At 36.2% G+C, this 27688-nt stretch overlaps 1 protein-coding gene across 5 annotated transcripts in view; it reads right to left on the bottom strand.

The window, feature by feature from the left end:
* The window catches only part of DLC1 (DLC1 Rho GTPase activating protein), a 242577-nt gene that overhangs the window by 189409 nt on the left and 25480 nt on the right, over positions 1–27688 (bottom strand). Inside the window, exons 1-4 of one of the 5 annotated variants that reach the window (XM_071743463.1) lie at positions 25899–26144; positions 24765–24948; positions 19240–19268; positions 13354–14515 (exon numbers count right to left, since the gene is read on the bottom strand). In XM_071743463.1, coding sequence (XP_071599564.1) covers positions 13354–14406 — 1053 coding nt within the window. In that variant the 5' untranslated portion in view covers positions 14407–14515; positions 19240–19268; positions 24765–24948; positions 25899–26144. Of the gene's footprint in view, positions 1–13353; positions 14516–15926; positions 15950–19239; positions 19269–24764; positions 24949–25898; positions 26145–27688 lie in introns of those variants that run through there. The other 4 variants (XM_071743462.1, XM_071743465.1, XM_071743467.1 and 1 more) reach the window with 4 other exon arrangements.

Below are 27688 nucleotides of genomic sequence, written 5' to 3'. Positions count from 1 at the left end.
GAATTCTATGCACAGCAAGTTTTTCCAGTCTGTACAGAATTTTATTTTAAATTGAATCAAAGCACTGTATACCACTGGATAAAATGTTAGGCTTCACACTAAACAGAGAGAGAGTCTTAAAATAAACCAAAGACAAATATTCCCTTTGCCTTTTTGATTTTAAAAAAAACCATGAGGGAGTGATGATTCCTATCTGATGAATTTCTCTTTTGCCTTAAAGAATCTGAGGTAACACCAGGGATAAAACCATCCCCATTCTCAGCTCCCTTAATACTTGGTGTTTAATGATCCCACAAGGCAACTTTGGTGAAAAATGTGTTCCAAGAGGGAACAAATCGGATATTGCTCATTCAGTCAGCTCATATGCTCTTTTCCCTCTGTACAGACAAACTTTATATTTGCAGCTAACAATTTTGCCCTTACCAAATATTGGACCTAATACTAATGGCAATAGTGGGAGGTCTTATCTGCTTTACTATAGGGTACTACTACAAGCAGCCTGCAGAATGGAACCATACTTCCCTTCTACTACAGGCAGTAATTAAGAAAAGCAAAAGAAAGATAATCCTGTTAGAGACAAAAAATACCTAGTATATAAGACAAAGTCTCTCTCTACTACTTAAATATTAAGAGCAACTTGGTGCTCATTGTTTGTGCTATTTGTTATTCCCTTACTCATCGCTTATTCAGACTGAGTTTGGTTATGCTTGCATTTTTTACATCCTCTGTCTAGATCCCCAGTTTTGTTTTCAAAAAAGTTTTATGTTGAAGCGGAATAGGACACTGACTTGTAAAATGCTGGGAAATGCACACCAGGAGGATGCATTCATGGAGAGCTGAACAGCTGGCCAGCAGAATGAACACATTACCACAAGACTACTGGGAATTAGTGAGAGAACTAGAAAGCACAAGTACAGGGGGGACATATTCTTCCCTAGTTTTACATTTGATCTGATGTATTTCAGGCAGCTGAAGCAGAAACTGTAAAAAATTTCAAGAGACTGCCTAGTTTGCTTAGGGGCTCAATTTTGACTTCAAGTCAGAAACTCTTACTCTTCTACCAAGGAATATTTATCAAATTCACCTAAAAGGAAAATGTAATGTAATAGCCTCTTTGAAAAATCTGTCTTCAGAAGACTGGTTGGTATTTAACATTATGCAGCAAGAGCAATCACATAACTCGCAGCCAGTTTGGTCAGGGTAGAAGACAAAGTCCAACATCCTCACGTTGTTGTAACCACACCTGATAAGTAGTCTTTCCAGGGCATACCTCTCACACTATGCAGGTACGAATCTGCTCCCTCTGAGATCCTTTTTCAAATTCCTAATATCTGAAAATTTGTTCCTGGCTATTTGCAACCATAAAATGCAGTTTTTCTTTGTTGTGAAGCACTGCATTAGCATCTATCAAACAGCCATGCAGCTATCAAATCAGGCAAGCCACATCAAATTTTGCTATCTCACATCTTTCACCATGTCACTTATCATGCTTTATATAACATCAATCAGCAAGCTCACTTCAAAAGGCTCTTGTGCCTTAACCCACCAGTACAAACCTCACTAAAAACAATGGGAAAAACTACTACTTTGGAAACTGCAACTCATGTTTAAAACTTTCACTGTTGAGTGTGAATGTTGAGAATATAAACTCTAATTTCCTCATTTTAAAATTGCAAATGATTTAGCAGCAATGGGAAGAGGATACATAATGTCTAGAAATCCACATCTTTACATCTGTTAATTTTCAAAATTACATGATTTTGCCCAAATGCAAAACAGCTTGCTGTACCCTATGCAGTCAAATAAGAAAGTTATTAAAAAGTCAAAAAATAGACAGAAAGCCATTAAAAATACAGATCAAAATAGCTAGATTAAAGGCTTCAGGAATATTTGTAGTTAAAACAGTGTCACATCTCATACAATTTTACTAGTTCAAGGACTCAGAATTATGAACCTTCAAACAAACATAATGAATACTGAGGCAGGTAAAAATAGAAAGAGCAGACAAAAATGTATGATTAAAAGAATCGTTTTTCTTATTCTTTAAGCAAATCAGACTGATGGATTTCAGACACCTGCCTTTTACACCAAGCTTCTTACTCAGACAAGTGGTATTTTGGTAGAGAGGATCAAAAGACATCTAAGCATCAAATAAGAATCATAATTCTTGAAGATTCTCAGTGTACACAAAAGTAAAATGTACCCACAGAATGCAGGAAAGAGAAAAAAACAACCAAGGTCTGCAAACAAAACTTAAATTTGTGCCCTCTGTCATCTCTTTCTGAACAACTTTCTCTATCCCAGGAACTGCTTTTGCTTCTTTCTGGCTGTATATTCATATTAGTACTCAGGAACATTTTAAAGGACCAGTTACTTCAAGACTCAGCTTTTTATTTAAAAAAAAAAACACAACACAACGAAACCAAACTAAACACTTTTTTCCTCCCCCTGCAGTTGAATCACTGTGAGATTAAGGAAGTACAGCTGTACTGAAGGGAAAGTAAATAAATTTCTCAAGTGACTATATTTTTATTAGAGGTCACTATCGTACCAGTAATTAAAACAACTAGAATAATAATTAAAACAACTGTTATAATTAAAACAAGCCCATATTTTAAACTTCTGGGTCTGTGAACTCCTCCCTCCTTCCCTCGAGTGACACACTTTCTCAACAGTGAGGTGCCATCATTAAGAGATCACAATTAGAACTTCAGAATTTGACAGATGGGCTATAATTGATCTACCCCCCTTTGGAGAACACAAAAATTTCATAAGTTTTTACAGCAGCACTCTCTTAAAGCAGAGATCAGTGGAAAGCCTAGGGATGGAAAATCTGTTTCTATTTCAGTTGTGTATCTGGTAAGATGGAAAATTTTCCAAGTCTACACAGATGGTAAATAAATTTCTGCTACATGAGGCAGTTCCTGGAATAAAGAAATTTTCTCAAATAACAAGTGCCAAATATTTTTTTCAGCAAGACTTATTTTTAACTTTCCCAGGGACTTGTTGAGAGAGCTGGAGAAGTGTCCTTTCACCTTCAGAATCCTGGTCTAACTCCAGAAACAGCCTCTAATGACATTCTCAGCATATATGAGTTTTCTTTACACTTTAAAAGACATTTCAAAGCAAAGATCAAAGCTCCTCAATTATACTTTGTTGCTGGTAAATATTCCCTCTGAACACACTGGCTAGAAAAATAAGAAATTACTACTTAAACCCTAAGACAATCATCAATGACTAACAGTGCTGACATTTAAGCTGTCATTATTATGCTTCATGAGGCAATACTGTTGACACAGGAGAACTTTTCCTCCATGAACTGGGCGTAATGGAAAGGACTGAGAGAGGACGCCCAGAACTGGGAATGAAGTCACTGCAGACTATAACTGCTAAAAAAGCTGTGAAAAAGACACAGAATTCTTAGGGTTTTGTCAGATAGCCTCATAAATGGATATGAGAAGAGATTTATGCAACTGCAGTTAGTGTTGGGCAAGGGGACAAGGAACTATTTTCACTCTTGAGGGTGCTGGGACAGCTCTCCTCCTCACATGAAAAGTCAGAGTTATGGATGTTGCCCACCCTTTTCTCCAAAAACTTCATATCCCCTTCCTAGTCTGCTCATGTAAGTGTGTGGCTCTGCTTGGCAGCTGCCTTTGAGCAAGGTACTAAACCCTGTGAAATAACACTGCTTGCAAGGGGAAAAACACACAGCATTCTCATGTCACTGAGTGATTTTTTTTCCCCCTAAATACACATCAGCTCCAAAAGGCTAAAAAGTTCAATATTGCCACACTGAGCTCAGTACATGAAATGAGAAAAAAAAATCAAAGCATTTCTGAAATGGCAGGAGTGAGGGGGAAGAATTAGTGATCTTAACACACTGACTAGATGAGTATGAGTAGGATGAAGAAGGATTTTTTTTTATCTGACAAGGAGTGTGGTTGACCTAGAAAAAAATTAATTGACATTCCAATATAAAGTTTCTGTCACTATTCCCAAAAGAGTAAATTCAGGAACATATGTATGTATTCTGAGCCTCATTAATGTTGATTTCCTCACAGTCATAACTGCTCACAGGCTTCCGTTTGCAAAACCACAATCAGATTGCTATAAAACATGTTACAAAAGAACCTTCAGTAAGAATTAGAGTATTACTTTATAAAGCAATAAATAATATTAATAAAATATCTGTGGAGTGTGCTAAATTATATTTCCTGCAGAATATTTACCCACAAGAAAATTAAGCAAGGTACAGATACGGAAAAACTCCTCCCCAAGTTGTCTTTGACTATCAAGTCCTGGAAACAGACACACTGATCATCTGGATGTCCATTTTGTGAGCTGAGAAAGTTTTGTGCAATTAAGAATTGAATGGAAAATCTATTAATTGTCACCTACTTATTTTCCAGTCTTATCCCACCTATCAGACAGTTTCTCAATATTTCTGTCTTTTTTTGCCCTAATTCTTCTCTTATTCACTCCCTGGCTACTTGACTTTCTAAGTGTAAAGCCTCAACAGGACAGTACTCATCTATCACATCATTTTGTCATCATCTATCAAGCAGTAGAGAATATTTGTAAACAGGTGAGTTTACTGTGCTGGAATAAACCCAGCAGATATAGTGAGGTGTGATACACACATACAGGCACTACTAAATTTGTGTGACTTAAATACAGCTTGGCATTTATCAGAAGAAAAGAGTAGTGTTTCAGAAAATCTGGATGTAGGAAAGCAGCTTAGTTTACATTCCCAAATTTTTGCTTGTGGCCATGCTTTTTCATTTTCAATGAAGTAAAATGTCAGCTTTTAAAATATTTGGAAGCTAAAATTACATACAGCACAAGCCATGAGCTTTAGCACTGCTGAATATTTTTATCTATTTCATGCCTTCATATTGGAGGAACAGTCATGAATCACATATCAGTGATCATCAGTGCATACAAAACATCTTTTTTAAAAAGGCTGAGGATCCATGTAAGAGATTAAAACATGCAGTACAAGAACAGAATCAGCTCCTTAAGATTTTTTTAAATGGGTATAATAGATGATACATTTTATGTGGAAGTAAAACTATCCAATTGAATAAGACACCCAGGATATGCAAATAGAAACCTATTTAATTCAATGTGCTGTGTGCAAAAATGTTTTGGAAGAAGACATCTTACAGGAAAGGATAAATAAACTTCCATTTAACAAATATTTATATGTTGCATTTGCTATTCTAACTTTTATGTAAGGTGAAACAGCTAAAAGAGCGTGAAACTTAAGATATGAAAGTTATTGCTGTAATATGACACATTATTGAAGGCCATCCTCATGTTACAGTGAGCCAATTTTTCATTAATGCAATGTGCATAAGCTAAGTTCCTTATGTTCCATTGTTTTAAAGGCATTAGACGTCAGCTATGACAGTTATGAAGGAGAGCAAGGATCTGGTTTACATTTCCCATACATTTACTCCATCTCACATAGGCACTCACACATACATATAGAGAAAGGCTGTACTGCTCCCTGGAAGAATATCTGTCTAAATCTGAATTCATTACCATTTTAGGCTATATCCTCCTGGAGCTTCGAATACTTTTTGGCAGCAGAAACAGTATTGTTTCATTTTGAAAAGCCATATCCAACACCCCCTATGTGTGGCACAGACCCCTTTGTCTCTTATGCTGCCATTCTGAGAGAGCAGTAAAAGGCCAGAACCATGAGCAACACATTTTCAGGTGTTTCAGTTACATGTACTACCATGATGGGAAGCAAATCCCCACCCCAAAACCCAAAACAAAACACCACAGACAAAAAAACCACACAAACATGGAAAACATTTTGTGTGTATCTTCCACCCTGCTGCAATTTAGACCGTGGGTGGGGGGTTCTCTTTCCTTCTTTGCTTCTCACTGCTGAATTGGAATCAGTCATCTGACTTACCCAAAACTTTGCTGCTATGGCCAAATACTCTTAGATAGAAGTGGCAAATACCTCACTGCTGTAAAGCCTCAAGCCCCAGAGCTGGCAAGGCTGGGCTGCCCTTCTCTGCTTCCTTCTCAGACACAGCATCACTAGCAGAAAAGCCTTTGCTTTTAGCACAGGTCATGTCCGCAGTAAAGGGTTGTGCAAAAAGGGCTGCTCTACCATAGCTATGGCTTCAAAGGATCTTTAATATAGGCAAGGCTGCTATAATACTGACTTTTCAGGTTACTGCTGTATTTACTGGGTTTTGATGGAAAACCCAGTGCACCTCTCAGATCTCTCCATTTTCACTTGTGTGTTAATTTATAGTGAACATTATTCTCATTAAAATGCCAGATGATCAGCTGTATGTAGAAAAGTCCTTTTTTTAGAAATTATCTTTAACCAGTGGAAATGTGTGCTGTGGATATTGATGCCATTTAATCCAGAAGCTTTTGCCCAAGCATTTTAACTTTGCTTCCCATTTACTGAAATGTTAATTTTGGTTTTTTCAGTACTATGCCCATTTATTCTTCCAAGAGAGCTGCCCTCAAAAATGTGGTGTTAATTACCAATCTGATGTCATTTTAGAAAGTGGTCACCAATCCATGTAATGTGACCTACAACTGGGAATTTATAGACTACAAACAGCAAATAATTGGCCCTTACCAATGAGAACTTCTTCAAGATTCATTTTAAAAACAAACAAAAAAATGTTTTTAAAGTTTTATTCCAGCCAATTATTGCAAACTTGGACAAGAATTAGACATTTCTGACTACATACTACATGAAACTAAAGGTCTCTACATTGGTTCCTGGGAGAGTATAATAATCATTTTGGTGAAGCTATAGTGCATGACTGTGAACTGTGTATAAATACAAATACTTTCATGACCATTTTAGGTAGCTGAACTCCAACTAATGCATAGCTTGATGTGCAACAGTCTCTTGGTTTGCAGTCTAGACAACTCTGGCAGCCTTTAAAATTTATTGCTGAACACTGTCACAAAAATGTGTCAAAGTAAAATTTGCATAAAGGTTATACTGTAATGGCCTGGCAATTGTCCCATCCTGTTCTGACCTTGTTTTAAATACTTTTCAGATTGTTTGAAATACATCATACTTCAGTCCAAACACAAAGGAAGTCTGTGGGAAAGCATTCTTTAGCTTCCCAGATGGAGATAATATTTATGATACATATTTTTGTGAGAGCAACAGAAAAAATTCATGGTCATGTAACCACAATAATCAGAGTGCTTTATGACTACCACTTTCTACTAATTACCATAGGTAATATGCATAATTTAAAAAACATGCATCAAACTGGCTTTGTCCATTTGTATTTTTGAACCCCATCTTCATTATGAAATGGCAAATGTAGGAAGCAAATTTTCAGTGCAGAAAAGGGAAACAAATATTCATGGCAGCCAAGGAGGTTTCAGGTTTTTTTTTAAAAAAATCATTATTTGTTTTGCTTTACTTGCAGCTCTTGCCAAATTCTTCCCAATGCCTCCAAAATTATGACCCTTTAATAGCAATGTGCAAATGCAGCAAATTCTTTGTGGTGAAGCAACTGAGGATCTCAGTAATAGTTACTACCCACTGTACTAATATTACAGCCTGTAGCTCTGAGACATGTGGGTAGAAACTAAGCTTTGAGAAAGCTACTGTGCCTTAAGTTCTCTCATCAATTTTTGATGGTGTTCATATTCACATTATCAAGTTGGAAAAACAGATCCATGCTCTTTCCTAAAAGCTTTAGAAATTAATTCTGAATATTACAAGAATATTAATTCTGAATATTACAAGAGATGCAGAAAAGGAACAAAATCACATCTGAAAAAGCATACCCAAATTCCATACGTGATAACATAGATTTCCACTGTTTGAATGATCATCTTTAAAAACAGATTAGCAGATTTTCAGTATTTGCCTTTGCCATTGTACTTCATAAAGTGAAGAAAAAATGTTGACAAGAAATGTAGTTAGAGAACTGAATGATTTGAAAGTAATTTTATTGTGATGGTGCTTCCATAGTAATCAGGTTCTGCAGTCTATAAGGTTAAAAATTATTATAACACCCAAGCTCAGCAAGGTAATCAAACATAGCCTAAAAAGAGTAGTTCTAATGACATCCACTAATGTTTTTAAATGCCTAGATTTAAGCAGTGAAGCCTTGGTCTCCCACAAACATCCAAACAACAGTCATTGTTGTCCATATTTTCAGAATTTCTAATGACCATTGTAATCTGAAAGCAGATATTTTTCTTCCTGATTGCTGGATTGGTCCACTGTAATATTCACAAGATATATATTTTTAAAAATACTCAATAGGAAAATATAAATTGTGGGAAACAAATGTGTTTACACATCATATTTTGCAGCAGTGCAATTGAAAAAACCTGAAAATTACCAACTTACAGAGCTGCCTCTGGCTGACACACATTTGCAGATTGAATTTTAGAAAAAGATTAATTCAATTACCTGTGACAAAATCAGGATAGAGCAAAATGCATGATTTCCTGCACACGCCAGTTGTTTTTCTTTATATTTATCTCCTATTATTGCTTTTCCTCTGTTAAGCTATTTTATTGGAGTTATTGCTACAGCCCCCATCACTGAAAAACCTCCCTGTGCCTGTGTATTACTAAAGCAGTAATAGTTTAGACTGGATGTCTATTAAACCAGCTTCTTTTAAAATAATAAACTTCAAGATTCTTAAAAGTTAAATTAAAAACTGACATGAAAAAGAATTACTCAAAATTGGAAAATAATTAAATTATCTCAACCAAGATAGAACTGAAGTAAAGGCTGAATAAGACTTCATAAAGACATACTTGTGGTAGGTCTGGAAACTCAATATCTGGTATTCTAGTGGCAATAAAAAAGGAAAAAGATCTAAAACGTTGGATACTATTGTTCAGAACAAGCTTATGTTACTCTTACAGTAAGGATCTACAGGAAACCACTTCAGTAAAATAGGTAGCTCTTTTATGATTTTTTGGGGATACTTTTCCTACTACCTTTCCCAGGAACTTGACTGGGAGAACTAATAGAGCAGGCAAGGCTCTGTAGGCTTCCTGTGGAATCAATTTACAGGGTGATAGACGCAGAAGCTCCAGGAAAAAACTAACTTCCTAGATCAGCATAAAAAGCACAGCTTTTGGGCTTGTGAAACAGAATTTATTATAGATCAGAAGAGAGTCAGCCTTCAAATCCAGGGCAAAGCATAATACATAGCAAATATAGCTGGGAAGGCCTGAACTCAACCAAGCAATTTTTTTTCTCAGATTAGTATAACTGATAAAATAATGAAACAAACTTTATTACAAAAAGGCAAAACCACTCATTAAGACCTCATAGCTTTTTTGTGGGGGAAAGGCACTGCTACAAAACTTATCTTACCCCAGGTAACCTTTTACCTGTGTTTGTTTCTGCATTTAATGCCATTCTTCTGATAATCTCTTCCTTAGTCTGCATCTCATTGACACTGTTACTGTGTTGATATTAGCTGTGTCCTTAAGTATCCTTTGCAAACCACACAGCAATTAATCTATGATTCTGGATTAAAATAGTAGTAATTATAGTGAGCAGTAGGAAATAGCACTAATTATTATACTTTTTAGGACTGTATGAATGACTTTGAGATAACATCAACATGGAAACTGGAAAGTTTTTAAGCAGGCTGTTGAGAAGAATTACAAGTAGCAAATATTAAAAGAGAGATAAACTTCTACACCAAAATAATTGTTTACTTCTTCCTTTTCCAGTGATGCATAAGCACTAAAATACAGTCTGTTACCTGAGAAGAGAAACTGATACAAATTCATCACACATACTCCATGTAGTTTGCTATTGCAGTTAGCCCTTCCTGAAGCAGCATTCTTGGTTATGGCCTTTCTTGGAAGAAAAAGGAAACTTCAAATCACCAGGCACAATACACTGATTGCACTTCCCAAAACCAATCTTAATGTATAGATTTCTTACTTGATCACACTGTGTGCAAGGAATTTCCCAGTACTTTATAATCTCTAATTTTACAGAATTCATTAATACTTTTAACCAAAAATCTCTGCAGCAAACCAGAAGTTTTACATTAAAAAGCATCACAGAATTTTCAGAATTAACAGTTAGATAAGGAACCAGAACTTCAATACTGAATCACAGTTTGTCTAAACTATTTTGAACTTGGCTCTTGATTTCTACATCCAAGAGAGTTTATCTTTGGAAGTTTTACTCCAAAGCTCTTTCTATGGACTGCTCAGAAAAAAAATACTGTAACAATACATTTCCCCAGTGACTGAGCAGTCTAGAACCTGTTTCTTCCACAGGTTAGTGAAAATAACAACACTACGAAGCATTGCAAAGGAACACAGTTTGAGATACCCGAGAAAATTGCTGCTGTCAGGGCAGCAAATTTTTGTTATATCATTACAATCTGGAATATAAAACACAGGAGATAGAAAAGTTTTTCATTGTTGTAATGAATGACAGATTTTCAGTAAATTGTGCTTAGCTTCAAGTGTAAAGGCATGCAGATATGTATACCTTATACAAACTAAGAAAACAATTGAACAGGTAACTGTTGCATTATAAATGTGAACATGGAACTTACATGGGATGTCCCACATGAAAAGAATCAGAGCTTGTCATTAGTTCCAAAGATTATTTCAGTCTTTGGAAACTGATCATGTATAACTCTCAAATGACTGTTTAAAAATCTAAATTTCTTTAACCTGGGAAAGCATAGAGCAGAGACCGGTTGCTGTAGACACATATAGTTGATCCCTTTATGCTTTTGCTACTCAGAACTATTAATAACCATCAACTGCATGTAGTGAGTAAACTGCATTGATTACCAGTCAACTCAAAAACAGGATAGCTCTATTACTGTAGGATCTAACATCATTTATACCTCTTAATTAACTTCAGTCACTTCCTATTTCCATGCTTCAGGAAGTCTCTCTGAGAAGCAAAGGAAAAGAAGGTGCTGTGTATCAATGATCTGAACCCTGGAAACTTGAGGGAGCAAAGAATCCTGTAACAGCTGGGCCTCTTTGCAAAATGTATCTTCAGTGTCAGTACATCCATCATGGCTAAAGCAATTTACTGAAATGGAGCTAGAGCTGGTCTAAGATGCTAAACTTTAAGCCATTGAGCTCTCAAGCCTGCATTCATCTGCAGAGCAAGCACAGCAGATCCACTGTCTCACCTCAGCTTCAGTGTGAAGACAGAAGATCTAAAGATAAGATGGGAGGTCATGATCTGTTGTCACAATTAAAAGTGGTTTAAACTATGTTAATGAGGAATGGGTTTTCAGAAAAATTTAATAGCAGCAAGAGCAGAATGACGTCTCCTCAAGGGTCCTAAGATCTTCACGGTCATGGAAATACCCAAAGATCAGCACCTTTCGATGATCCCCCAAGGTACCACTGAAGGTTTGGGTGCACAAATGCCTTCAGCAATTAATTTCCATGTGCCTTTTCCCATATGCTGACCTCTGTGAGCACACACTTATGTGCAACTATATTTGACACTGAGCATCAATCAGACAGTGGTGTGTTTTAGGCCTTAACTGCAGCATTTGAACTGCTGACCTTGAGAAAAAAGGTTTTATATACCATTCCCAATCCCTTAAGTCTTCCTGTCACTGCAAAGCAAATACTTGACTTTTACGGATGGATTCAGTTTCAAGTCTGTTGTTTTTCCAAAGTTTTGTTAAAATTACAAAAGTGGCTTTCAGGGAAAGTTTGTAAACACAGGCACATTTTTCATTACAGATTATTACCAACACAGTAAAAGAGAATATGATTAGAGATAAGGGATAAAATCCTGCACACAGGAACACTGTCTGTAGAAGTGTCCTGCAAACTTAGAGATAAATAATACCAGAAGCAACAGAAGATCATATCTTTTCCCTTTTTCCAAACATTTTACAGTTGTAGGTAAAGACTTCTTTAACCGAAGTGATACAAGGTCACTTCTGCAGATCTACAGAGTCCATCCCCTTGTACAGCACACACAGCTGTGCAGCTATGTAACTCTCAACCTTCCTTAAAGTAACACTTTATTTTGCTCCTCTCTGTGCTCATGTCCTTTCTTAGTTTTTCTCACCATTATTCTCAGTGGAATTTTCATAGTCTGTCTTTTAAAATATTTTCGACATGTATTCCACAAATTCCACATGTATTTTCAAATATAATTCTTGTATGTGTACATTTAAAAGATGAATATATGATCTCAAAACACGATACAAGGAGATACATGAAAAGTAGCAACCTCAAAGCTATGTAAAAATATAGCATGGTACTCTGAAAGCAGAGTCACAGTACAGTAGCTGCATCTATATATAAAGAAAAAAATTATCTGTATTTTCAAATACTGATTGTAGAATGTTGAAATTATAGTATAAAAAAATTTCTTGCTAACAATATGAAATGGACACATCAATATTAACAACTATGCCCAGTAAAAAAGCAAATGAGATGCTGAAGTAGAGCTATTGAGCCTAAGGTTGTAACGGTCAATTTGTTCTTAAATATGATGTTAATTTTTTTTTTCTTTTAAACTTGAACTGTTTCCTACAGGTAAGGAAGTTAGCATTTCTGGTACTGCTAGTCAGGTTTCTGTTTCTTGATAGCAACTCAGAGCAATACTCACTACAAGATCATTGGAATCTCACATAGCTGGAAAAGCAAGACTTCAAGATGAATTCTGAAATGCCACAGCCAGAGCATCACCCATGAAGGCCAATGGAACTTTTATTACCAGAGAATCTGTCCATTAAAATTCTGTAACGATACTTTTTCTTACTCTGTATAGAGAGTGAAACTCTAAGGTTGCTTTAAAATGACAAAACATTGTTTCAAACTCAGCAATAATTCTTGCAAGAATGTTCATGGGGCTGAGATGAAAACCAAACAACTGCAAAATGTTTCCACTCCTTTCCCTCTGAAAGTTTTGCTGCACTTTCCCCCTCTTCTATTTTAGCAATAAGGCTTCCAAACCTCTAGTTTCCTAAGAGGGATAATGGTACCTGATAGCAGCATAAAACCAAAAAACCCCCTAAACACATAGAAGGTACTTATCCATCCAGCCTCAAACAACTTAAATGAAATTATTTATGTACATGTATATATATATATATATATATATATAAAGTGAATATATTAAAGTACTTTTCAAATTTACAGCTTAGCCATTTACAGACCTTAAAAAGACCTGATGCGATTTGATTGTTGTATAGAGACATCATTCTCAAAACTATTTGAAGAAAAATATCGCAAATTATTGAGACAAGGCTGAGACATATTTTTATCTCATATCGATTAGTTGTGGAATAACCTTCAAAAGAAATCGTGGAAAACATTACAAAAAATCTCTGCAGTTTATGAGCATCCTACCTTTCTTTTGCGCAGTTTCACTTGACTGTTTGGATATTCTTGTGTGGTCAAATGATCCCTTACATGTAAACACTGAATGTCTTCTGCTGAGCTAACATTTGAAAGGCATTTGTTTCCAGGGGCCACTTGAGGTTCTGTGAAACCACTTTCATACAGACCATTTTCCACTGCCGGGATGAGAGAGAAAGGAGAAGATTGCATAAGAGAGTCACTGGATTCCAGTGCTGAGCAGAGTTGTCTATCACTGCTGGTGCATGATTCAGAAGAAATCCCACACTCTACCACATTAGACTCAGACTTTCCAAGCCCATCTTTAAAAGCATCAGATTTCCGGCGCTGTTGTGCAATTGCAGCAGTATGAAGCATCTGCTTCCCAGGCATAATAATTTCTTTCACATTTGGAGAATTAGAAAGACCTTCTTTCTCTACATCTACTACTTCATTTAAGCCTTCACAATTACAAAGCTCCAGGCTTTGGCCAGCGCTGCCACAGATCTCATCTTCCATCTCCTCTTTAGGAACTGTGTTACAGGCAGATTCCTTATTTATATCTCCAATTGTTACAGATGCGTCCGTTGCCTTGTTACTCTCTGTTGTTTGTTCCATCTCTATTAAGGAGCCTGCTCCATTTGAATTTGTTTCTTCATCTTTTGGTTCCCTTCCTAGATCACTAGTGTGGTAATCAGTATTATCCATGTTGAGTGCTGAAGAGTCATCATCGTCATCAGACACATGGACTAGAGTTTCTGTGCTGGCCTCCAGAAAATGCTCCTCATCCTCATGGTTGTCATTTTCATCCACCTCCTTTGAAACATTTCCCAGATGCTTTGCAGGGAAGCCAATCAGCTCTCCACTATAACAGTGTTCTGGAAAGGAAGCACATTTTTCTTTCTGGTCCACACTCAAAATTTCATCTTTTTCCATACTTGTCTGCAAGTTATCAGCTACAAGTCCGTGACGACATGCTGTATTATACTCCACAGACTCCAAAGCCAATCCCATCCACTGGGTCACGTGTTCTTCCCAGCTTTTTTTCCTGATTGCTAGAGACATGTCATAACAATTCAGCAGCAGGCTGCAATGTACCTTCCACAGAGGACCAGAGATGTCATGGCTGCTGTGCACTGCTCCAGAGGGAGAAAGGGTTTCTTCATTTTAACATCTGCAAGAAATAAAAAAAGGGCTGGTTATTGAACCAACTCCAAATCAAAATAAAAACAAAAATAAATAAAAAAAAAAAAGGAAAGGGAAGGAACAGTTTAAACAAAAGTGTAAAAGCAAGATAAGACTGCAGGACCAGAAGGACAGAAATTTAGAAGAGTGCTTTGTTTAAAGTTTTAATACTTTTCATACAAACCTTGGCATTAATCATAATTCAGTATAACTTTTTTTCTGATAACTGTCCAATATCAAGTAAACAAAAATGGTATAAACATGCACATGGAAAATCAAGTTGCTCCAGAGCCAGAATTTGACAGTATCTCTCTCTTCATCATGTCTGTCATAAGATATTATTTTCCATGGGTATAAATGGCATTATGTCCCATGATTGCTTCACACAAAAAAGTTACTTTGTATTTCTTCTTTTTCCAGGGATACCCTTGGAGTGCAGGACTTTGGCTGTTTCTCAAAGAGGTAGAGCAGAACTTGAGGGTTTTTCTGAATTTACTGAAGTTATAAACCACATAACTTATGAGTAGCTTTGGCCCATTCAATGGCTCTCATTTTCATTGTTATTGTTTCACTCTTTTCAGGGCAAGATGTAATTATAAGTGTTACATGAAACTGCAGTAGAAATCAGCTGTTGTGGAGTAAAAAAATATACAACCCTAGGAAAACTAATTTAAGATTTTGGCATATTCCTTACCACAAATACATAATGAAATCTGAAATAAAACCTTTGGTGAATGTATGCAGGATCTACTAGTGTGAGGAAGGCAGGGAATCCTTCTTTAGGATGTGGGTCTCCAGAAGGGCAGCTTGCAAGCCAGTATGGTTGTCCCTAGAAGTCCCGCTCCCCTTGACTGTCAGGCTCTTCCAGTGCCCGCTGTCGTTGCTTGATGATTTAGGTGGGTATTTTCCACAGACTGCTGTATCCAGTCTTGTGGATGATGGCATTTCAGATACATTAATCTTGTAACATTGAATGTATGAATTAGCACAAAGAAAATACCTCATCTTAATTTATGCATTGTAAAATCAAATTAAGAAGTTCTTTGTCAAATAACAAAGCAGAACTTCAGGCCCATAAAACAGCAGAGGTTCAAGAAACGATGCTTCTACTTTTCACTCCCTATATAAGAACTGTCAGCACCTAGCATGGACCTGCTTATTGATTTCAACAATAAAGAAGATTAAATACTGAGTTAATTCTGGGTGGTTTCAGTCTAGTAAGGCAAATTCTGATTGCCCACCAGGCCACAAAGCTGCCTTGACAAATCAAATGCCTGAAGGTATAAAAGTATTCATCTTGAAAGAAATGCAGAATTATGCCTGTGCAGCTGAACTTTTGTAAATTATGTCTTGACAGACTGACTTTCAGGATAGGGTTGTACATATTCCTAGAGCTTTACCTTCTTTGAGGATGGCAAGCTTCATTTCACATTCACATTTTCCACCTCTGTGGAGACTGTGCTTAAAAAGAAAATATATTGACAGAGTAAGAGAATTCCATGAACAAGTCATTAGCGTGTGGGAGGCTGAGGAAAATGGAAAATAACACACAAAGCCAGGCCAAAAAAAATTATCTGGTTTCAGAGGCAAAATTTGGTAGTAAGAGTTTAATACAACTTTAAGATTCTTCTTTCTTTTCTGGTTGAATATGAGAGGGAGACTTAAATAATGAAATACAGAGTCCAGCAATTGTATAAATTTGCATTCTTACTTTAACTTAATTTTACACATTTATCCTCCTACTATTTCTAAGTTTGCATGGTCCAAGATCACCACAGGGTGCATATCAATAATGACAATACTTTTAACCTCTGCTGCACCTTTTCCTGATGGAGCCCTACAGCTCCTCAGAAGCAATCAAATTATTTTTACAGTTCTGTTTTCTTTTGAACTCTGCAAAGCAGCAGGTTTACTAAAAGGGGCTCTTAAGATTTCTGCTGCACTCCATTAGCTTCTTGGAGTTGCACCCAGGTGTATTTATAGCTTCCCTCTTTCTTCCTCTACTAGGATGCCTACTAAACAGAAAATGACACACACTGCTCTGCCACATAGACAAACTTCTGAAAAAAACCAAGGAAGACACCAGTAATATTAAGTGTAAAAAGATGAAAGCGTCATGCAACTTCTTAATGACATAAATGCACCCATCTACCTCAGATTTAAGCTACTCCTAATGTGCAGAAGCTTGGTATTCAAAGAGTTAATGGGGGTGTGTGTTAATCTTGCTGCTGCTAAATGGATTTACACGTGTGCAGAAAGGGGAGAACAGATCCCTCACTGTTTTTCATTTTTGGGATGTGGAGAGTTATATTTCATGGGGGATGAAAAACAAATAAATTTTACTTTAGAAACCCTTCTGTTTTACTTGTGCTATCACTAGTTTTGGCTGCCTCATAGACTGCAGAAAAAAATACTAAATGGGAGAATATCAAATGCTTTGCTTGAAATGCAAGACAAATAAATATATGACAAGGGCACTTTCATTGTTCTCTAAAATATGGCCTTATGTTAGCACTGAGTATGAAAAATTTACCTTACATACTCCCCCTCTCCAGGTAGCTTCATCTTCCAGTTCCTAAAATTCTCTCATTCCCATGGTACTCAGAGGAGCCCATAGTTTGGTGGAAGTTTCCTCTCCTCTCCTCCCCTCTCTCTCTGCATTATCTGCTCAACAGTTAAGGGCCAATTTTTTCCTTTCTCTGCCTCTATATTCAGAATAAGATGTTTCCTTTGCACTCACATGAAGGCACACAGCCTGTGCCTTGGAGGATTCCCTACTCCAGACCTCCAAATAAGATTCATACTGTACTCCTGTCTCTGCCAGAGAACAAACAGCTCTACCACTTTGCAGAAGAAAGGGTTCCTGCCTTGATCACTGCTTTTCTGCTATTGCTGCTTACTTTTTTCTTGACGTGACATTTTCCTGACATTCTTTTCTCCTCTGAGAAATGCCCCTTTCAAGTCCACTTGTACTGTTCACCTTGGATAGAAGCATCCCTCTTTCTCTCTTTTCATCATTACCAAACCACAACTAGAAACCTTCATATCTGATTTATTCCAGATTTCCAAGATAGGCAGGTGAACTCTCAGAAGTCTGTTGAAATGTTTAGTAGAGTGAAAAGACTTGTTTGCTTGTCAAAGAATCTGTCAGTGTGATACAGTCTACTCTGCAGCTCCCATAATTAAGAATTGCATTTGCTTTTACCTTTCTGAAGGATAAGGTTTGAAACAAGATATGAATGATAAAGACTTCTCCTGGATAAAAAAAATCTTGATCCTGGGTGTGGTTTTAGAAATATTGGCAATATTGACTCAGTACAAGATTCTTGGCCAAAGGAAATGGAAGTGAGGTTTCGGTTGTCACACTGCAGAACAGTCCCCTTTGTCACTTAGGGTGACTAAGCTTAAGTGGCAGGAGAGTTTCAGATGGTGGCTGAGGCAGCGTAGCCTCTACTGTCCTGCCATTGGAATTCAGTTTTTGCTAATGCTTTACATTAATGCTTTTTTTTTTTTCCTGTGAAAAAAATAAGGCAAAGAAGTAGTTTATGAACTTACACAGAGATGAAAGACTGCTTCATTAAATTTTTTACATAGCAGGCATACATAAGCAACAGAGATCAAGCAGAAATATTTATTTTGTTATCATTATTTTATCTTTGTTGGTCTGTGACCCCAGTCAGCAAACTTTGTTTAAGGAAGTCTGAGTGAACAGGGTCTGTTTCCTATAAACTCATCTCACATCATCCTGGTCTGGCTTACATTCAGCTCTCTCACTAACTCCATACAAAGCTCTGAGACAGATTGTTGTTTACAAATAATTTGAGATAAAACATAAGCCTCTAGGTCCTCACTCAGCTAGTAATTTAAAATATCTCCTGTTTTAGAATTTACAATCCTTTCTTTTCTTGTTTCCTGGCTATATACCACCCTTTGCATTTTGCTAACACAGAGGCTCACCTTATCTGCAGTCGCTACATAAACTGCTTTTGTAGTGCATAGATATAGACTCTTCTATATCATGATGTCCTAAAACATATGAATATAAGGATGATTTGTTGTAGGGTAATTAATCTAGTGCACACCAGATGCATTTTTCTTTATTTCTACTATATATAAAATATAAATGTTTGAACAAAGAAATTTTTTGAAAATACAGCTTCATTCTAAAAATCAGAAGAGAAATGTACTTTTAAAACAAGTACGTTCTCAGAACAATATCATAAAACAGTTGAAAATTTTCCAATAAATTTTACTGGTCAGTTTTGCATGCGTATGCGTGTGATGCACTTAAATGTTATCAATGCAAACATAGGTCAGTTATGTAGCTGTTGCTGATTTTTGTACGGATAAACACAAACATAGCCCAAGAATGTCTTTTCACATCCTATTTTTTTTTTTTTTTGAGATCTCTTCCTGTTTGTTTTCACCACTGAATAAGTGAAAAGAAATATAAGTACAGTGTGTGTAGCAGTGAAAGGTGAATTGGAGCAATTGGAGCTTCTGTGAAACGGGAATAGCACATACTTTCTATTCCCTTTTTTCAGGAAAAGATAGGTAAGTCCTGCCTATCTTTTGCCTACAAGCAAGCATATTAAAACTGACTGACAGGTACATTGTAAATATGTCCCTGCTTTAGAAGTTATTTTTAAAGGACTGAAATCAATGCAATCCATGTAACTGTAGAGATGGAACAGCTAGCTAGAAACTGCTCACCTGTTTCTCTTCTGCTTCATTCTGCAGACCTTCAAGGCAAAACATAATTGAAGTGAATGGCAAAAATATTAAAGTCCTAAAACCTCTCTTTTCTTACACTTTGTAGATGGATTTTAATTCTGAGAAATTAAAACTAGCAGCAATGTTGGATACATAATGTTTAGGATCACCGATTGTCTCCTAAGGGAAGCTGCTGTCACCTGTGAGATAATGAATAGAAATTGTGCTAATAGTTGGACTCAGCTATAAATATCTAGATGGAAATTTTTCAGTGTCACACAGATAGGGAGACTTTCCAGAATCATTTATGATACAGTCTTAGGTGGGTAAGAACTGAATAATACATTGTTTCAGGTTACTAAAATTGTTATATCAGTATAATAGAAGTGCCAATTCCTAAAGTTTGCTTATTGAAGAAGAATGAGTAAGCAATGGCTAACATTTAGCCATTTCATTTTACATAAGTCAGATATGCTCATTATAGTTTGCTGTGAATGAAAATGTGTAATAATGTTAAGGCTGTCAACAACCTTTCTTTAAAAGACAGCTAACAAAATTGTGATTCTTTCCATCAGTATTATAAGGTATCAATATATTAGATGCTCCAAATTATAAAGTTGGTAAGTTCTTCATTCAGAGACATCCAAAGGCCTGCCTGTTTTGTAAAAATATTATTGGTTCCTAAGATATGAGCCCAAACTTTGTCAGCATACTTTGATTTATTGTTACAAAGCATAACACAGTTTCTTTACTTTCTATTTCTCTGCATCACCAGTGCTCATCATCATACAAAGAAGGGCTTGTACTTGTAGCCAACATATGATTACATGGGTTTTAGCTTGGTTGCTTTTGTATTTGGTTCATTTCCACTGCTGAGCCTCAGATCAGCTGAGCCTCTTTCCTCAAGGATGAGAAAGGGGAAATGACAGGATCCAACCTGATTCACAGTTATCCATTTATACCCAATTTAATTGTCAAATCAAAACCAATATAAAAGATTCTATAAAATAGCCAGGTATAGATTTTTGTACTATTTGGCATTGATGCATAATCAACAAACAGAGAAATACTATTTTTTCAAGTATTTATACTACTTTACTGTAATTTTTAAATACCATTTTAATATATTAATAATCAGAATTAAATTCTTACTAGCTCTTGTGATAATACATCCCTTTCATCGTAGCATCATTCCAGAGTTACAACAGCTGTTAAATTTATAACTAAAAGAGAAACAATGTCAAAAAGCATTTCTAGCATAGATTTTTTTAGAAAAAAATCAGAGCCAATGATACCTACCAATTCTGACCTGAGTCTGCTAGTCTTCAAAATTTAGTAGTCTGAAAGATATTATGCCACCTTGATTTCAACATAATATAAATCCCTTTCTTCTTTGGAATGATGAAAGTTATCTGACTACTACTTTTTGCACAAAGTTTTTCTTTCCCTAAAGGAATTTTAAAATTCCTTTTAAATTCCTTTTCCAAAATGGAGGTCTTGTATATGGAAATTGCACTGCCCTTACAATCCTCCCAAAAAACATTTCTGCTCTCTACCCCCAGAAAAATACAACATAGTTGGCAGATTCCTTACACCTCTGACTGGAAGTGTCTTGAAAAAGCAATATAAAATGAGACAAGGACATTTCATAAGACATGGTATCCCAGAAAACTCTGGCTATTATTTTTTTTTTTTTTTTTTTTTTTTTTTTTTTTTTTTTTTTTCCCCACGATGGAAGAAATTCCATTTACTAGCCAAATCCAGTAAAAAAACAATTTTCTATCTACAGGAGGTCCTTCTGAAAACAATATAAATTAATCAGATTGTATTCTCAATGCCACTATTTCCATTTAAAGAAAAGTGGCCGGTGCTTGCTTGAGCTATGAAATCCGAGACACTATGGACAATGGCTTTTGTCAACCAGTCTGCCTACTGGACTTTCCTGATGTAGAGAGGACTGAAAAGTATTTTTGGCTTTATTACAAATATACTTTGCACATAAAGAGCTGAAAATAATTTGGTCCCATCAATAAAGAGCCTAGAGAGAATGACTACTGAGATGGCTGTGCATTTTGGTGGGAATGTACATATAATATGGTCACTTGGGATTCCATTTTGATACACGTGTAAAAATGTACTGAAAGTAAACTGAGCAAGTATTTCCAGAATGTAACTGAAGATGTGAGAAGAAAAAAACAATCAAAATGGCTGCTGTTCGATGTATTTCTTTGAAACTGGAGAGAGAAATAATGTGTAGTGCACACTGAGTGGTTTGTAAATGCACTTGGACCCAATTAAGTCTGCCTCCTTCAAGTAAGAATGTAAAAATTTATTTTCCAGGCTGGTGAAATTAGGGAGAAAAAAGTCTTTGTCAGACCCAAACCTTGCAATTGACTGTTTTTCAATTTAACATTCTCATTTCAGAATTCTGAAAGCTTATCTTTCAAAGGACTGGTGTACAAGGTGTTTGTATATCACCCTCCTTTCTCTCTGCCTCTATAATACCCACAATGTAAATATGTCTTTAGTAGCTTTAAGTCCTTACTGAGCCATCCCACTGACATCCATCTTTGGAGAGATTTAAAACTTAAGCAGAGAAGACCCTGAGCAAGCTGGTCTGGTTGGCCTGGTTTTGAGTGAGGGGTTGGACCAGAGACCTCCAGAGGTTCATTCCTATTAGGACTGAAATCAAGATGTAGCATTTCTGGATATGCTGTTTCAATTGCTTTCAGCCTTATGTTGCTCCCTTATTGTACTTTTTCTTTTGTAAAAGGAACAGAATACCAACATGAAAAACCTCTCTTAATTATGCTTCTAGACAAACAAACAATTGAAAATGGAACCAGATGACTAAAATAAAAAAGGAGAATGCTCTAAAATGTATCTTCTTCCTAAGAAAAAAGAAAACTGTTCTTAAGATCCCTTCTTACTTCTGATACTGCCCTTTTCAGGAAAGCTTTTAATCAAAGTAGATAAACTTCAGCAAGAAAAGTCTTATTAAGGACAACATAAAAATATAATATAAAGATCAGCTTAAAATTTATGATAATTTTAAAAATATATTAATTTTTTTAAAATATATTAACTTTTATTTGCCATGTGGTTATCTTTCTTTTGTTCCACCACCTAAAGAATAATTTAAAAATTGATTTCACGATAAGAAATTTTAAATAATTACTATAAACATCACCTATTCAAAAACTGCCTACTCAAGCTGTTATCTTTGCTTTCAATTTTCTTTTGGAAGGGAATATATTTTGCTTTGTGTTACAGAGATCTTAATGAATTAGGCTCAAATATGCAAATTTATTTTGGTCTCTGATTATGGGATTTAACATGGAATTCAACAGGTACAACATTCAAAAGAATTTTGCAGGCACATAAATCTATGGTGAAGGAAAGTTTTTGACTAATATCTATTATATGAGTGTAATCACTTTGTCTAATTTTTCTCAAGGCTGTAGACATCAATTAATGAGCTTAATTGTTCCAAGAAGTCATCTGATATGATTACTTGGGCTATTTTCTTGTTTCAAATTAAGAATATCAACATTTCTGAAGGCTAAAAACTTCAGATGTTCATTTTCCATGTTCATTGTGTATATATCTATAAAATAATTTTCAGGATTTTTTAAAACAGTCCATTTCCTGTGAATTCTTTCTCTGGAACAACAATATCTTAAAAAGCAAAAACAGATTAGCACAACAGAGAAGTCAGACTGAGTAGAACCAGGAGATGAACAGTGATTTGTCTTCAGGACTTTTAAATGAGCCTCCAAAATCTAAAGGGCGGGCAGCTATCTGTGTCACATTTTCTTATAGTCTCTAAGAAACTTCAGAGTTAAATAAAAAAATACGTTCTAGGTTGTATTCTTTTGTCGACTCTTTAGTTCAACTCTCTCAGATGTATTCTCATCTGCAAGTGAGGCTAGGTGAGGTTATTATATTCTTTAAAACCCAGAAGACAGTGCTGCAGAAGAAAGCACTTGATATGGAATTATTATTTTTATTACTTGGCATTTACTCTTTTGTTTAACTAGAAAACTTGTCAATACCATCTACATACACACTTATCTGCAGGAGCAAGTATGGGAATACAGTGCATTAGAAGCCACTAATGCCAAATCCCTTGAGACATCAAAGTTCCAGGGCAAATTTCACAGGGGAAATGGAGACTCAGCTGTTCAGATTCCTCTCAGCTTCTCTTGTCCCACCACCTATCTACCACAGCTCTGCCACATCAGGGCAGAGAACTGAAGAACACTTGGCCATAAGCAAATGAGTGATCGTGACTTTAAAATACATCCCAGGAAATGCCCAAGGACAACTTGCTGCCCACCAGCTGTTCTCTGCCCATGTCCTCCACAACCCAGAGCCACTTCTGACTATCATAAAAGACTTTTTTCCAGCTGAATGGGAGTAAAAGACACAATTCTCAATCTGTTGCAGAGGAGATATTTGGCCCTGTTCTAGAATATTTACTGTTTTTTCACAATCTTCCACACCATAAAGTCATTTCATTACTCACCAACCATTTTAAAAAGGAAGAAAAAAAATTAGTAGAAGCACAGTTAAAAACCTTGCAAAACATGTGAACAGATGACTCCTGTATAGTTACCAATCTGGCCAATAAATATATGGAGCCTTAATGATGCACATAAGAAAGAATCTTTCATATTACTTATAAGCAACAGATGTCCCTTTCAAGTTCTTGCAAAGACAAAGGATACTATATTCATTGGCAGGAAAAATACTTCTGATGTCCATAACAATTTAATAATTAAATCACACCTCTACATGAAATAGCAGGAGCTCCATCCATGCATCAATTAAAGATGATATCCTAATTTTCCTCCTAAAATCTTTAACAGCAGATTATTGATATTTAATAGTTAAACACTTAGTAGGTTAAGGAAAAAACTGAGTAAATATTCATCTTCACCAAAAATTATAGTTAGCTGGCATTTATTGAGTCTTACTTTCCCTCTACTATCACAGCATACCCCAAGCTGCGTATCTAATCATAGGTTACTAAAAATAACCTAATTTAGCTACTGCCAAGAAATAAACCTTGGAATTTCATATGTAGAGTGTACACAATTAAGGCTGTATTGTCAATTATACCACAAATTTTGTCTAAGACTGAGACAAGGCTAGAAAGCCAAGAAGAGATATAACTGATATACCTACTGAAATGCTACTCATCATGATTACTGTTGGAGGGAAGGGAAAGGAAGGTGGGGGGAGAGAAAAAACATACCCCTAAATGCCCTCCCTGTTGGCAAATGAGGTGAAAAAAAGAAATCATTCACAAGTCTAACTTTCCTATTTAATGTCCATTAAAAAAAAAACAAACAAGAGCATGCAAATCTATTTATATATGAAGGTAAATAAAAAATGTTCAGCATATCAAGTACATTTTTAAAAGATGAAGAAAAATGCACAAGATTTTGTTATGGATCTGGCATAGCAGAACTAGCACAACCTACAACTAAACATACATTTTTAATGAATAAGTTTTTTACCTTCAGTTTCAGTGCTGAGATCCTGAATGCAGAAAGCTCCAGTGCTGGAAACTGCTTGTTTCTTTGCTGATTTTTCTTTTCTTTCCTCTCTTTTTTGTTTTGTTTTGTTTGGGTTTTTTTTGTTTTTGTTTGTTTGTTTGCTTTTGATAGTTTATAGATCAGAAAGAGTCCAAGATAGCCTTACCTAAATGAAGAGATTCTGGAGTTCAGGCATGACCTCCCTAAAATCTTTGGTCAATAGAAAAAAAAACCAAACAGCAAAAAACCTCACACAAAAACAAAACTGAGGAGCAAACAAACAAATCAGAGTCTAATTAGCCTATGCTAGTATAAAAGTTCAGATTTTGCTACTGAGATCATTTCTCCATTCGAAGCAGTTTTGCTCAATGTGTGATTCTAACAAAAACACCCTCTGCAGCTGGAGGGAGCCTTAGCTAAGCACGAGTCTGTCAAGCTTTTCCCAGTGACTTCTGTCTACTAAATTCAGACTGATGTTTTGTGAAAGGGGCCTCAACAACCAGGCCCAGATTGCCTGAAAAGTATTTCCTGCCTTTGAGAGAGAGGGAGAGGGAGCGGGAGAGAGAGAGCCAGCGAGCTGCCTGCCTGCCTGCGCCAGGGAGCGGGACAGGGAGAGAGCGCACAGAGATGCAGGAACGAAAAAAGACAACAAGATTGAGCATTTCAAGACATTCAGTTTAATACTGCTGGGCTATTTCTGTCGAGTGCAAAGATCTGCGCTACAGTTACGTAACATAAAAGTGTTTTCAAACCCCTCCCTTCTGTGTGGGTTTTCTTTTTTTCTCCATTGCAAAAATATTTTATGCCTCTCTAATATTTGCGCAAAGATAGCAGTTAAGCAGGACAACAGCAGAACGTCTCCGAAATGCCTGGTCTTTGTCACCAGGTAGTAAGAAACAGGGAAAGAACTACATGGTCTAAACTCGATTAGCCCATGGCATTGACAAAGAGCCTAGTGCTGTTCCAATGAGCGTCTGTATGCATGGTTAGATAGGTACCGTTTACACGCCCATGCTGAAATCACATTCCTACCCAAGAGAATAAGCTGGTTCTGAGCAAACGAATGCTAAAGTTTAAACACAGTCACATTGCAGGCAGTAGTATATGTTGCTTTACCTCTTCTGAGAATCCTCCAGGGTCACACAAATCCAGCTCTGCAAAAGCAAAAGGACAGACTCCATCTTGATCGTATTAGTATTTTGCTGACATAAAACACTTGTAACTACTTCGTTCCAGTTTGACAGGGTGCCTGAATCACGTCTCCAGAGTAACCCACAGCATCTACATCCTTTGCTCTATACAAATTTAGTGAATATCATGTTTATCTTTTCTGCTTTCTTCTGCCTCCTCTGAATGACTTCCTCTTAGCTGTTCCAGCCTGAGAACTTGGATTACCATTTGGCTTTGATTAAAACCAGATGGACAGTTCTGTGGAAGTTTGAGGGTAGGCTAATGGAAATGACGAGTATGGCTTTAATTAGTGTATCTATTAATAATAAATATTAGCTATTCATATAACAAATTCTATACTAGCAGAGACATGTAAAAAACTTCTTTAGGCACTCGTCTCGTATTTAGGTGAAATGAGTTACTCAATTTTTATTTCATTTCATTCTATATGAATCAATGATGATGTATGATTTTCAAACTACAGGATTAAGCCAACTGCTTTTTTCCTATTCTTTAAAGAGAGAAAGAAGCGTTGTTGCTGAGTTTAATCACATTCCCAGATGGGCCAGTCATACATCATTTACCTTCTGATGACCCCTTCAGCCAGTGTAAATCTTTTTATTAATTATTGCTCTGAGTAAATGATTTTGCTGTTACTGAACAGGTTATTGAATGGAATCTCCAGCCTTTGGCTGGCCTTCAGAGGGAGCTGTAGAGATGCAGAGGTAAGACACTGCATATGCTGTGCTACAAGAAATAATGCCTGGAATTTTAGTGACCAGATCTCCATTCAGGAGCCCTGCTACAAACTGGAACAGGGTATTTATTCTGAAAGAAGATAGGAAACCTTCATTATTACTAACTGCTGATACATGAGCTTTCTACCAGCCTCCAACAACTGCCTTTTAATTGTTTATATAATGCCTTCATTACCTCAAGTGAGTCTTCTTGAAGGCATTTCCCTGGTCAAAGAAAACCCAGCCCTGTAGAGCTGTCTTCAGCTCCCCCTAATACGGTCATATCTGGAGCTAATTTGTTAAGCTTCAGTTCCTCAGCATGTGGAACTTCGTGCTAAAGTCTGCTGGATTTGCTGAATGCGGCCTTTATTGTCATACATGCAGTTTTATATCTGCATTTTTCAGCCTTAACATTACACTATTAACCTTAAAAGTTAGTTGCAAAATTATGCAGGCCCAAATGGAAATGGGTTTGAAACTTTTCCCGGTAGCTTTCATGTACATGGACAGTGGAGGTAGAAAGCCTTAAGTGGGATGACTTACCAGCCTAAACTCTGCATCTTCAAAGGCAGAGCTCTTTGAAGCCCATAAAAGGCCCTGGTGTATGTGGTGGTAAACTCAGAACAGTTAGAAGTGCAACCCCAGAGGTAAATAACTTTTCAGAATTATTTTTAACTGTATTTGGCTAGCCCAAGATACAAATGTACAACTTTTGCTCTACTGTAAAGTGTGATTTATACTACTTTCCTGAAAGATTTCCAGATTGGAATTCATGGAATAAATTACAGGCTGTGAAGGAACACATTTTATTTGCAATTATGCAATTGCATAAATTGAATAATTTTTAAATTTATATTTATGGGATTCAAAATAACACAAAACCCCTTTAGCTTCCTTAAAGTTAACATTTGCTAAGAATGTTGATTTTTAAAATACCAAAAAAGTGATGACAAGTTGAAATACACTGTTCCAAAAAACACAGATATTTCAAGACAGATT

This window comes from Heliangelus exortis, chromosome 4 (genome assembly GCF_036169615.1).
Source record: "Heliangelus exortis chromosome 4, bHelExo1.hap1, whole genome shotgun sequence".
NCBI classification, from domain to species: Eukaryota; Metazoa; Chordata; class Aves; order Apodiformes; family Trochilidae; genus Heliangelus; species Heliangelus exortis.
Note: the sequence above shows the minus strand (reverse complement) of the source record. Positions and strands in the feature narration are given on the sequence as shown.